At 32.0% G+C, this 13,425-nt stretch overlaps 1 protein-coding gene across 2 annotated transcripts in view; it reads right to left on the minus strand.

Moving 5' to 3' along the window:
* The window catches only part of LOC126743716 (pre-mRNA-splicing factor syf1 homolog), a 34,770-nt gene extending 26,955 nt beyond the window's left edge, over positions 1 to 7,815 (minus strand). Inside the window, exons 1-4 of one of the 2 annotated variants that reach the window (XM_050450929.1) lie at positions 7,598 to 7,815; positions 6,831 to 7,515; positions 2,116 to 2,487; positions 1,629 to 1,857 (exon numbers count right to left, since the gene is read on the minus strand). In XM_050450929.1, coding sequence (XP_050306886.1) covers positions 1,629 to 1,857; positions 2,116 to 2,487; positions 6,831 to 7,515; positions 7,598 to 7,642 — 1,331 coding nt within the window. In that variant the 5' untranslated portion in view covers positions 7,643 to 7,815. The remainder of the gene's footprint in view (positions 1 to 1,628; positions 1,858 to 2,115; positions 2,488 to 6,830; positions 7,516 to 7,597) is intronic. The other variant, XM_050450930.1, reaches the window with a different exon arrangement.
* Between the last annotated feature and the right edge of the window lie 5,610 nt (positions 7,816 to 13,425).

Genomic DNA, 13,425 nt, shown 5'->3' on the forward strand with positions numbered 1-13,425 from the left:
ACCTATCATGAAGGAGAGGCTAAAAAAGGATCAAACGAAGTTGCATCTTTTCTTCTCCATTTTATCAATAATTATTTAGACGACGATGTTGAAGAACTGCAAATCTTCTGTGACTCTGCCGGAGAACAAAATAAAAACTTTACCATTTTTCGATTTATTCATTTTGTAGTAAACAACATAATTCATAATCTGAATGAAATAAAAATCACATTCCCTATAAGAGGACACTCCTATTTGGAATGTGACAAAAATGTAGGATTGTAGGATTTGAAGAGCCCCTTTGAAGTCCCGGAAGAGTTCGAAGAAGTCATTAGGCATTCCCGCTCGAAACCATCGCCGTTTGTTGTACTGAGTGTGTCACAAAATATGATACTGGATTGGAAATCATTTTTAGACACAATATATTTACAAAAATGCCCATTTAAAATCCAGATTTTGAAGGAAATAGTGGCATCATCTGATCATAGCCGCCTTATCTACTACCGTTCAACATACAACGGACTAATTCAGCTTTAAGATGCCGAGAATTTTTGCTGCCCGTTCCGGTATACGATGGTAAGTTATAAGAAAGTTTTAAATAAAAATGAGATGTATTAATTTTTGTAATTTTTTTACAGGTTCATTACCAATTCCAAAGGCTAAGTTTAACGACCTAATGAGCCTCATGAGGTTTTGCAGTCCAAAAGCCGTGACATTTTTTCAAAACCTGGCTCATCTATAACTTACTTTATAATAATATGTTGATAAATAAACATTAAAAATTCCAAAAAATTAAATCTTCTTTTTGATTTCAAAAATAAAAGCAGCTGGTTTTTATCGGTTTCAGGTGACATTGCTGCTTTTCTTCCTGCAAAACCCTGAGTGATGCAGATTTTTTTGCAATAAAGCCGTATTTAGTTTTTTTAAACCAAAAAACCATAGTCATAATACTTTATAATATTATTAACTTCTGTTTTATGTAAACTACATGTTTATATTCGTTTTGGAAATAAAAATAATTGGTTTTGAACATTAAAATTCAATTTACTCTAATGTGAAAAGAAATGACATATCTGGATTTTTCCCTGTACCCTTCAAATAGACACACACTGTTTGCAAAAAGCCGCACCTTTCAGTCTCAATTTGCACTTTGTGAGTTCTTTTACTGATCTAAAATGTAGTCCCTTGAACAATAATTAATTTTGTTAAGAGAGTAAATTTAAGTAGAGCTAACAGTGCGGGTGAAGTGATTGGGCAATCTGTTCACTCAACTAATTTACAAGTATCATCATGATAGGCCTGCAAATCTGAGATACTTGCTTGCTTGAATAACCTCTATAATAAATAAGTATTTATTTTATTATGTTTTTAGGAATGTGTCTGAGTTTTTCTTTTACAGTTTAAGTTAAGGCTAATAACATTTGGCTTACGGTTACTTTGTAAACACAATCAAAATATGAAAACGTAAACATTAACGCGGAAATTCAGTTATTTCTATACTACTAAATCGTATGAATGCTCCCGGCTAGCAAAAGTGGGTAAATTTATTTTTAATGTAATGTTTAATGTTAAAACTTTTACTTTTACTTTTACTCCCTGAATAATAAAAATAATAGCAAATGAGGCTATAATAAACTATATTGTATTACCTAATCTCCATCTCAGTCCATTCACACCACACGGAAGCAAGATCGTCAACTTTTATATACTGTACTTCAATAGCCTTTTCAAAAATTAATCTTGCATCATCAACTTGCCCATTTTTCTCATAAAATTTCGCAAATTCAACCCACAAAGTATGTAATTTCCCAACGGCCAATTTAGGTTGCACTGTTTGGACCGCTTCAGTATATGTGTTGATTATTTCATGTGGTTTACCTAAAAAAAATCAGTAGGGCCTGAAAAAATGGCCTTAAAATAATAATATTAGCTACCAAGAACCAAATGGTCTATTACTCCAGATAATAGGCAGCTAAAAAAATTGAATTTAACTATAATTTTCTTACTAAAAAAGTCAAATATAATTTTACCAGCACATAATAATAATTCGTGTTTTATCCTTTTCATTTTTGTAAACCAGCAGAGTAACTCCAATGTTTAATTGAATGAAAATTGAACAAAAAAAAATGATCTTACCATCATACAGTTGAACTCGTTTATGCCATTCCTGTACATTATGCGGATTTTGTCTGAGCAAAACGGAATTTAACAGTAATAATCTCCTTTCCATCAAATGCTCGAATCTAGCAAGTCTCAATTCTAAATCAATATTGTCGTCATCGGATGGCTCAGAGATTTTCGAGATTTCCTCCATCCTTTTACTCAGACTTAGCTCTTCAAACTGGGCATAAGCATCAAAAACTTGCGTAAAATCTCGTACAGTGGTGACGGTTTGTATGGCTTCTTCATAAACGTCTCTAGCGCGATCAAAGAGACCGCTACGAACATAGTAGTTTGCTAGGGAGTTCCAGAGATGACCCAGTTGATCTGTGTACCTTCTTAGACCACCTAGAAGTCAGTATTTATAACATATTAGTTTTATTAATATATGATTAAATGATATAAACATGATTGTACAAAAAAAAATTTAATAGCAAGATAATATTAACGAAAGTTGGAATTTTCTCAGGAACTTGCCCTGCATATGCCTTCTTCTTCCAAAAGATTTTCAGTTTTTAGACTATAGGTAAAGCCAACTCGATGTAATTAAATCTTTTGGGTGAAATGTTGAAAAAATCCATAAATTTAGGAAATAACTAAAACCATAATTGTGCCCTAACCTTTAGAACTTCAAAGTTTAAAACTGTTTAAACCCTTAGAAACTATTTTAATACCTTGGCTAAAAAAATTAAATCAGAAAATGATTTATGCACAAACATTACGAGTTTTTTTTATAATCTGCTGGTAGGTCGCAAATGGCAGGGTAGATTGGAGTCTTATGCTACTGATAACTAAAAGTTTTTAATATTTTTCAGGTTTGGTCGAGATAAGAAAATAAAAAGGCTTTTTTAATTTTTTTCTATACAGGATCTTTCATTGGGAAAGGACATATTAAACACAAATCGAAATTATACAGAAGGTTCGAAAAAATCCATCATTTATGAAGGCATCACCCTTTATAACCAAAACACAGAATGGTTTTGCAAAAATACCATTTTTTTATTCGTCTATAACTTCTGAACAACCAGGTAGTCTTTACCTACATTTGTGTACTTGCTGGTTGCATATCTGACCTTAGGACTACCAAAATAAAAATACTGTAACTATATTGGCAATGGCATCCATTGTTTTAATGCACACTTTATCGAATGGTAAAAACGCTACAATAACGACTTTAAATAAACTACTCATAATGAAAACGCAGACACTATTTTAAATGATAATTATTATTATAACAAGCAATATTTCACAATTGAAACTTTTGGTGTGTACTCTCTACTAATTCTATATCGGGTTTGTTTACTTTTTTTTACTTCTAGCTATATAAAAAACAAAAAACATTCAGATGATGAAATTATTATTTAGTTTCACTTTGCTTTACTTCGTGATAGGTCTTAATTTTTTAAATTTTAACAATGAATGTATTGGGTAAAAAGAGGATACGTAGGGTATACCTCAACAAATTTCAAGTTGCTAGCAGTAGCATTGATCGAAGTAGGGTATTCAAGTCGTCTAGCCCAAATTCTGCGGTTTCCAGAGCTTGGATTCGCTATACCAAATTTACGGCATAGTAAGAAGAGCCCCTTATCCCAATCGACAAAGGGCAACAACCCAGAGAGAAGATTCTTTTTTACGACTTTGGGTAATTAGGAGTCGCACCGCTACTGCTAGAACACTGCAAAATCGCGTTATAGAAGCTTCGGGAACGCGAATTTCGGAGCTAACGATATGAAACCGACTTCACGAAGGACAACTCCGTACCAGACGACCTGCCTGCTAGAGCCCCTAGATTAACTCCAGCTCATCGAGCAAATCGTAGAAACTTTTGTCAAGAGCATATCAAATGGAATTTAGAGCAGTGGGCCAATGTAATGTTTACAGATGAAAAAAGATTCATGTTATGCAATAATGATGGGCGTGTTCGTGTATGGAGACGTCCCGGTGAACGATATTTGGACGACTGTGTGCAGGTAATTGTTCCATTTGGTGGTGGATCAATAATGGTATGGGCTGGTATAACTTTGATAGGACACACGGACCCTGTGGTATTTCGGGAAGGGACTTCAAGGGATGTTCGTTACATAGAGGAAATATTCGAACCTCATGTCGTTCCATTTGCCCAAAATATGGACGCTGGGTTCATTCTACAGCAAGATAATGCCAGACCACATGTAGCCAAGGTCGTGAAAAATTTCCTACAAGAGCACAATATTAATATTAAGATGGCCAGCTAATAGCCTGGATCTAAATCCTGTTGAGCATCTTTGGGATGAACTGGCAAGACGTTTGAAGGATCATCAACCCTTCCAAAATCTGAACAAAGTTGCAGATGCTGTTTTAAAAATATACAAGCAGTTACCACAACAAATAACCAGAAATTTGGAAAGCATGCCTTAAAAGAATTTACAAAGAATCTAATTCAGGTTATGGCAGGTGCTAAAATGTAATAAAAGCTAAATATTACTTAAGTCAAAGTCAATAAGTATATTGTACAAAATATATTAAGATTTGTCTAAGGAAATTGCTTCAAATATTAATCTAGAACTGTGGAAAGTGAAAAACAAGTGAATGAGTAATTGAACAATATAGTAACAAAAAACTGGACAAAAGAAAGGTTTTTATAGTTTCAGAACTTTCTCAGATAATGCATAAAACATGTCAGTAATGTAATACAGTGCAACAGACGGGGCACCGCCTTACTTTGCCACCGCCGTTCGACAATTTCTTGATGAAACTTTTCCAACAGATGAGCCAATTGAGTGGCCACCAAGGTCACTGGATATAACCACATCAGATTTTTTCTTATGGGGCTATTTAAAATCCAAAGTTTATGTGAATAGACTAAATAATGTTGATGATTTAAACTAGAGAATTTGACAAGAAATTAGATTAATTGAATCGCTAAGTGATTGAAAATGTGTCACCGGAAGATATTTACCGACTTCAAAAATGCATTAAAGTAAATAGACAACAAATTAAATGTCAGTTGCAATGAATATTGTATAAATTTTTATTTTTTATGATCATATGTCATTAGTCTATTACGTCAAATTTGACAAGCCCCTGGCTTTAGGCATATGGTTTGTATACAAAAAGTATTCAGAATATATCATAGAATTGTGAAATGTCATAATTCCCTGTATAACAGTTCGATTTGAAAAAATGAATGTTGTCGCCATAGTTTCTACTTGAGGCACCCTGTGTAGAAATCTTTTATTAAATTTTAAATTTGTTCCTTTCATAGTGAATGCACTGTACATAGATGCTATAAAAAACTAAAAGGATGGTAAGGATGTTGATCCTGTTGAGTACCCTTACTTAAAGGTTTAGTGGGCATACTTTAATCCTTATAGTACATTTTTCATCTAAGCATATAAAGTAGAAGAGTAAAAAAGATATGATAAAAGCAAAATAAATGATTACATTTTGTAATACTATGTGGCAGCAAGTGATTAAACAACTCGATAATCTCCTAGAAAAGTGATTACTTTTTCAAAGTGGAAATGTGAGAGAAAAGATAAAATACATTTTTGTAAAAGATGAACCTCATTACAAAATAATAAAATTTAAAAAACTCATAATATAATTGGTGATTTTACCAAGACTAAATAACAAAAATTAAGATAACAATCAAACAGAGCAAGTCTAGCAAGAAGTACAATAAGATCATGTTCAAGATTTCAATACCAGATGCATGACATGGTATTTTTTAAAATTTATTCTTTATTCAAGAAATGTACAGTGAAAATATTGAATATCTAAGTTCTATGTTTTGTGGTGCGCCTCAATGTTTCCATCTGTATGTGCAAAGGTTTATCATACAATTTACAAAACATCTATAATTGAAATGATTCATATTTTTCAAAACAAAGATTTGCACTTTCAGTCCTAATTTGCATAGTATAGTATATTGATTGTAATTTTTCAATTATCTCATAGTATTAGCGAACCCTATATCTTTGGTGCAACTACAAATAAAATTCTCTATTTACTATCAAATTAAAAGGGATTATTAACATATTGTCACAACTTGAATATTTTACAAAATAATTTAATTCTTAGGAATTCACAAGTTTAAACATTCAAAACTATTCATGAGTTTAAACAAATTATTTTGCTGCTGTGTCAGATATGCAGGATTTATCTCAATGAATTTATGTTGGTTTTTAAAAAGGATAGAGATTTCTAGAATAAAAATTTCTGTAATACAAAAAGTGACTAAATAAGATAAATGCTGGAGTTTCCCCGAAGACAAACTCCTAAGCACAAATATGCTTGTGCAAAAAAGTGACTTTCTCAGATAGCATTTGTAACAGCAAAACAGCTGATATTTTTGTATGCTACTATGCTTAACTATATGATAGTTAAACTTTAATTGCTTGACATAAGAATAATTATTATACTATAAATAAAGTTGTCAGCAGCAAATACATCTTCAAGATCATCACTGAAGCCCTTATACAACCTTGGTTTTACATGAATTTAGTGAGAGCAGGGAAAATATTAGTACCTTCCATGTAATTTTTTCCAGATTTAACTTTACATTTTTCAGTTATCATTGGAATGTTTAATTTTTGCTATAATTTTGTCTTGTACTGCATATCTTCTTCCCATAACAAAACAAAATGAAGAAAGCTCTTTGTATGCTGTTTAAAATTTCTTTCTTAAAGTTAACCATATATTTAACTTACCTCTTATAATAGCATCAACATTTAAAGACTGAACCTTATCTGGATTATTAGATATCAAAGCACAGAGCTCATTCCATAACTGATGTTTCGACTTTCCATTTTGAGACACAAAATTTTCATCATTCACCAGTTTTGCTAAGATAATAGCTGCCTCATCCAACCTCCCCACATCATTAAGGAACTCTACATACTCCTCACCATATTCTGGAAATAGTTTTAAGTACCTCCTAAAGACTCTTACAGCTGTTTCATGAATGTCATGTTTTTTCACAAAAACCAAATACAAAGGCCAAATTCGATGATGTTGTGTCACTGGCAGTGCCCTAAGAGCCCTATCAAACACCTTCCTGGTTCTAGTTATCTTATTTTGATCAGTTAAGAAGGTGCAATAGTCCATCCAAATCCTAGGCATTTTGTGCATAAAAACTAGAGCTCTTTCAAATGCGTTATTAACCTCCTCATAACCTGGATCTGTGATACATCTGTTTTTAACTTGTTGCCGTCTTATCCTTAGGTAATTATACCATAATTTATATGACCCGGGCAGTTCTTTAAGGGCACGTTCGTATATAAGATTGACACCATGTTTTGGGGCTTTTTTCTTATGGTCAATATACCGAAGCCAATGCTTTACTGAATAGGGATTCCTGAGGATCTCTTCTTCATAAGGAAGGTCTTCTTCAGACTAAAAATGAAAAAAAGTAGCCATATTTGGAAGTTTTAAAGTTTTACATTAGTATGTTGGTAGCGATATATTGAGTACTTACGAACATAATATCCACTGGCTTAGGTCTACCATCTTTTATGGGCATCGTTAGATCTGCTGTAATAAAACTTGGCCGGAAAAGTGAGTTAGAAAGTAAAAAGTTTATTATTTTCAGTTTGTGTATTTCTAGGTTAGATATTTTTTAATAACTAATCTGACAATCTGTCAAAGTTGACAATTCATTTTAGATTCGCTATGCATTTCCCCAATATCGATTTTAGTGCCGTCACTAAGTATAGGGCTGGCATGTTATCGTTATAATGTAAAGCTGCCTCCGATCGGTTGCCAGCAAGATCGAGAACACAACTAAAATTGAAAACACATCGCTCATTCGAAAGAATAACGACTCAAGTCAAAATAACAAATTATTCAGGAGAGGCATTAAAAAAAAGTTTAATACAATTTTTTAATATTTTAACTAAATAAATTGCATTCTATAAGCAAACATTTATAAAAATTATACATTTAGCAATTCTTTGGCAAAAGGTGATGCCAATTTTCCAAAACTTTATACAAAACAGTGTTTTTCGTTACTTTGTTTCGACTTATGACAATGTTTCTTATAAACACGTATCCCTTTTTTAAAATAAAATGTATGAAAAACATAAGAGACGATTTCGTTCCTAAAACTTTTATCTTAAAAGAACTGCTGTATTGCACAAAACATAAACATAAAACACAAGTACCTACATAATTATGTAAAATAAATACATAAAAGTTTATAAACTTAAGATTAATTACAGAAAACATGAAACTTAAAATTAATAAGGATAAACAAAACACTCAAGATTATAACAGCAGGATATTAATAAGTGGTTTACCTAAAGGTTATTATAGTAACTTTTATAAATTTTAGGAATAGCAGAACCTTTATTGGTGTTTTCATCAAATAATGAAAGTAGGCTTTTCTTTTTATTATCGCTTATTCCAATTTTATTTTGATAAGCTAATAATAACCCATCGATTGGCCCTGTTATTCTTCCTCTTATGGTCCTAGGCTTTTTTATATCTACGTCGTGAAAGTTTTCTTGTTCAAAACACATTTTATAGAAAATCTTATCTGGATTATTCTTTTGCACTTTTAAAACTTGTACATCGGAAATTTTAAATGGTGTATTAGTTCCTATGCCTACAGAGTTAGCCAAAGCTTTACAGTCATAGAAATCGCTGTATGACATTTCTTGAACTTGGTAAGGTTCTCTGGTCTTTTTCGCAGTTCTGATTAACGTCACATATTGTTCTGGAACGTAAATTGGGCCAGATTTCAAAGAACGCTTTATGTTTTTTTCAATTAAAGCATGGGCGTTATCACATGCATTTTGAGAGTGTCCGGAAATTAAGTATTTATGAGTAATACTATTAATTTTTGATAAGTGTGTAACCGCATGAATGTAAATTGAAACTAAAAACCTGTTTTTCTGTTGTCCAGTAGAGTTATCGGAGTAAAATAAAAGGTCTCTATCGCTATTAAAAGTTTCATTCAAATGTATTAAATTATTGAAGACACACCTACCTATCTCATTGGCTCCTCTATGACCTTGTGCCTCATGCCACACGTAACATAAAACTGCTTTTGTTTTCATGTCACAAATTGTAAAATTAAATACATTTAACTTGGACACGTAATAGAAAAAGGATGCTTTACCTTTCGGGCAAGGTAATACTGCCTGGAAATCATAGGCAGCTACAAAAGCTAATGACTCTCTGTTAGCCTCTTTTTCGATCCGCGAAAGTTCTTTTTGATTTAAATGTTCTTCATATTTGTCCTTTAGTCTTTCTTTATCGCTATCACACCCATTTTTAAAAGCGACGCATAACTGGCATTGGTCCTTTTTAGGTATAAAAAAGGAAATGTTGTATTCTTCACTAAATATTTTGTAATGCATAACATAATTTGATGCTGTTTTTCCCGCTTCCTCGTGTTTTTTCTTATAATCACGATGTAAATCAGCGACTGTTAAGCCACCCTCGATAAATTCTTTATTAGTATTGGATCGGCAATAATGGCTAGGTATTCCAGGAACTGATTTAATATGTTGATGTATGCTTTGCTTTATTTCCTCATCTAATTTAAAGTGGTTGGCATGTTTTCCGCGTAAGTCACTTTTAATAAATTGTGGATGCTCAGAATCCCTTTTACTGATAACAGTTCTGATTGGACGATCATTGATTGATAAAGTATTCTTAAAAATATTTTGCAAACTCGAATTCTTTTATCCTCGACCTCAAAGTGAAAAGCGTTATTTGGTTTACGATTACTACCTTCTCTAACGTATCTGTATCGGGGAAGAATAACTGTCATACTTGCGCTAAGAAAATCACGCTGTCTTTGAAGACTATTTAATTTCCAATATTTTCCAAAAATATTTAGACGCTGCTCCTCAGTAAATTTAGTAAAACACTTAAGTTTGCACTTTTCATCACATGGTAGTTGTATATGCCTTTCTAAAAAGATCTTTTTTGTCTTGGCATTTCTATACTCTTTACCTGTATTTCTAAGACGCTTAGCTGCATTTTTAGACACTTTTCTGGACCAATCTTTCTTTTCCTGCTCTTTTTCTGAATATCATTTGGTTTTACATTTTCTTCTTCAGAGGAAGAGTCAGAAACTGAGGATGCACTGCAAATACTACAACTCGCAGATGATGAAGATGGCTGGTTAACATAATCTGTATCTTTAACTGAGTCGTCGGAATCTTCAATATATTCAAGTAACTCTTGTTGTCGACTTGTACTTGGACCTTCATACTGGCTTGCATTTTTGCAGTCATTTATATTGTCCCGGTTTGAAATTTGTTGAGAATGGTTCAGTTCCTGTTGGTTTTCCTGGATATCTAAAAACAAATTTGTTTGTAGCATTACGTTAAAATAACATGGAATCTTTAGCTTTATTAATGATGTTACTTGTTACTTACCATTCTCCTTTGTCTTCCATTCTAAAATGTCAGTACCTGGCGTATTAGTAACATCTTTTAATGCAGGATCAATAGCAGGGGTATTAACAGAAGTAGGAACATCGGTACTGCACTTGCCTGTAATTTTGGATGTGTTTAGAAAGCGCCAATTTAATTTTTAATAAATTTAAATTCATTTTTTGGATGTGTTATTGGTTTGTAAGTAATTTTTCAGAAGTCGAATTAAATTTTTCGATATTCAAATTTACTATTTTATTTAATATAATAAAAGTAATATAATTTTTTATAATTATTACCTTTATTTAGAGATTATTAACTTCATCCCGGACCAATGGTAACTTTCCTATGTCTTCTCCCTGAGTAATCATGCTCACCATCCGTAATGTCCGATTGGAGAACATGTTTTATTTTTGCACAGCCTGTTATTAGCCGAAAAATCTAAATAAGAAAAGCAACATTAAAATTTTTAACTTGGTGTAAAATGGGTACAAAAAAATAATAATAAAATTAGTAAAAGTAAAAATAAGTCGCATTTAAATATCAACTCTGAATTCAATTTAAAGAAACAGTGTCACATCACTAAATATGACTAATTACTACGTGCAGACTTTAAATAAGACAATAACCTAACATGAAATGTGACTCTTTTTATCAAAATTACAAAAATCTCCTGAAAATTAAAAGAAATAGCGACATAACTCTAAATGTGCCAATACTGTCCTAATTTCATAATAAATTTTAACTTACCGTTAAAGCACCTTTTGAAATATGACACTGTTATCGATAACTGGCGTGACCAATACTAAAAATTTCTAGTTGAGACAGTGTCGTACAAACTGTGATATGAATTGCGCGTGATTGAAATAGTGACACTAGTGCCATCTCGCGGTCATTTTTTTAAATAGAAATGTGTCGTTATTCTACGTAAATATTTAGGACTTTTAGAGTTTTTTTCATAAATAATCTAAATTATAATAAATTTTGAGTTCTGTCACTATTCTTTCGAATGAGCGACATATTTTAATAGATCGCTTTAGAAGTTATAGGTTATACTTCTACAGAACCTTACCAAAACTACCAGGATGCAGGTTATGTTCAAGTATGCTTCTTCTTGGAACAAGTACGAGCTTCGCTCGTACTTTGATCAGTTGGGACCAGTAGAAAAGCTTTTGTTCAGAGAAAACTAATTCAAAAAAGAATTAAATTTATTAGCGATTGTTTAACAGGTGCTGCCCCGGCAACGCTGTGAGCTTAACGACCATTTGTTTTTACGGTTTTTGGGGTATCATGCTTCTAAGAATCATGATGTGATAAGAGCTCCGCTCTACTCTTTTCATTCGGCCGTCTTCCTTCAAAGATTGCCGATCCAAGTGACAAGCAACTCGTTAAACAGCTGCCCTGAAGATTTTGGATGAGCCATCTGTGTAGATCCTCGAGCAATGAGTTTTGTATTCTCACTATTCACCTTTCCCCTGAATTATTCCCTTGAAAACCAACCGATGTATTTCATACTAATCTCCTCTTATTCTATGTCCAATGCCTTATACATTTCAAAGGCTTTAATGCATTTTTCAAGCAAAGAATTGAGAGTCAAATGCAGTCATACACGAAGATGAAGGTTGGTGAAGACTTAGGTCTAGGTCACGCCTGATAAAGGTGTTTTTTTATGGCGATGAAAATAAGTATGCTGAAATGAATAATATGACTCTAGCACACACTTATGCATAATATATCAACCCTTTGTAAAAATTCAATAATTTTACCTAAATAAAACATAAATTTTTAGCAAATCATGTTTTATAAAAGCCTGCATTGGAATATGCCAAACTGGTTTTGTCATATGTATTTTCTAATATCCTTTATTTTATATTGGCCTTTATATTAAGGCCAATATAATGAAATAAGCAAAAGATTATCAGAAACGGAATAAGGAATGCAATAAACCATCAACGGATTTAATCGGAGCTACAGAAGCCGAGATATTAATGAAACAGTGGAAAACACAAAAGAAAACTGTTTTTTTTCCACCGTACCATTTTTTTTTCCTAAAATGATTATTGGCAAATTTTAAAGTAAGTCCTAAACTAACAATTTCCAGTAAAAAAACCCAAGAAAAAAAAAATTTTTTTTTGATCGAAAATCGAAAAGAGTATCGAATAGCCATGAAAAATTGCGAAAAAATGGTTTTTATTTTTTTCTAAATTAACTGGAACTCTGACAACTTTTTGTTTCAAATAAAAGTTCTCAGGAATATTACGAGGTATTCGCATGTCAAAATGAATCGGATCTAGCTATTATAGAATCGGAGAAAATTGGAAAAGACTATTAAACATAAATATTGAATTATCAAGAGCCCTATGGAAAAATTTCAATTTTTTATTTTTTAATCCTGTACTACTTCAAAATACCTTTAAAAAATGTTATTACCAATTTGACTCTAAAATGAACAGAAAACCTACTTCTTGGCATTTTTCGATTTTCGAACAAAACCCGGGGTCAAAACGAACATTTTTTCAAAATATGCTCCGAATTCAAAATTTCTTTCTTCTGGTTAAAGACCATTTAAAAACTAGTAAAAAAGCTTTATGATAAAATTTTCCACGATTTATACGAGTGCCACAATATAAAGAAAAAGATCAGGTCGCATAAAAATTCATGTATGGGGATAAGACAAACGGGTTTTTTCGTGGATTTTTTTGATTTTTTAGTTTTATTTTTGAGAGCCAATAGTAATAAAATATCAAAAGAATTGACAGGAGGAGAATAACGAATAAAAGAAATCATAAACGAATTGAATCGAAGCTATAGAAGCCGAGATATAAGTAAAAATGTGGGAAAAACAAAAGAAAACTGGTTTTTCCCCCCGTACCATTTTTTTCCTAAAATGATTATTGGCAAATTTTAAAGTAAGCCC

Source organism: Anthonomus grandis, chromosome 13 (genome assembly GCF_022605725.1).
Source record: "Anthonomus grandis grandis chromosome 13, icAntGran1.3, whole genome shotgun sequence".
NCBI classification, from domain to species: domain Eukaryota; kingdom Metazoa; phylum Arthropoda; class Insecta; order Coleoptera; family Curculionidae; genus Anthonomus; species Anthonomus grandis.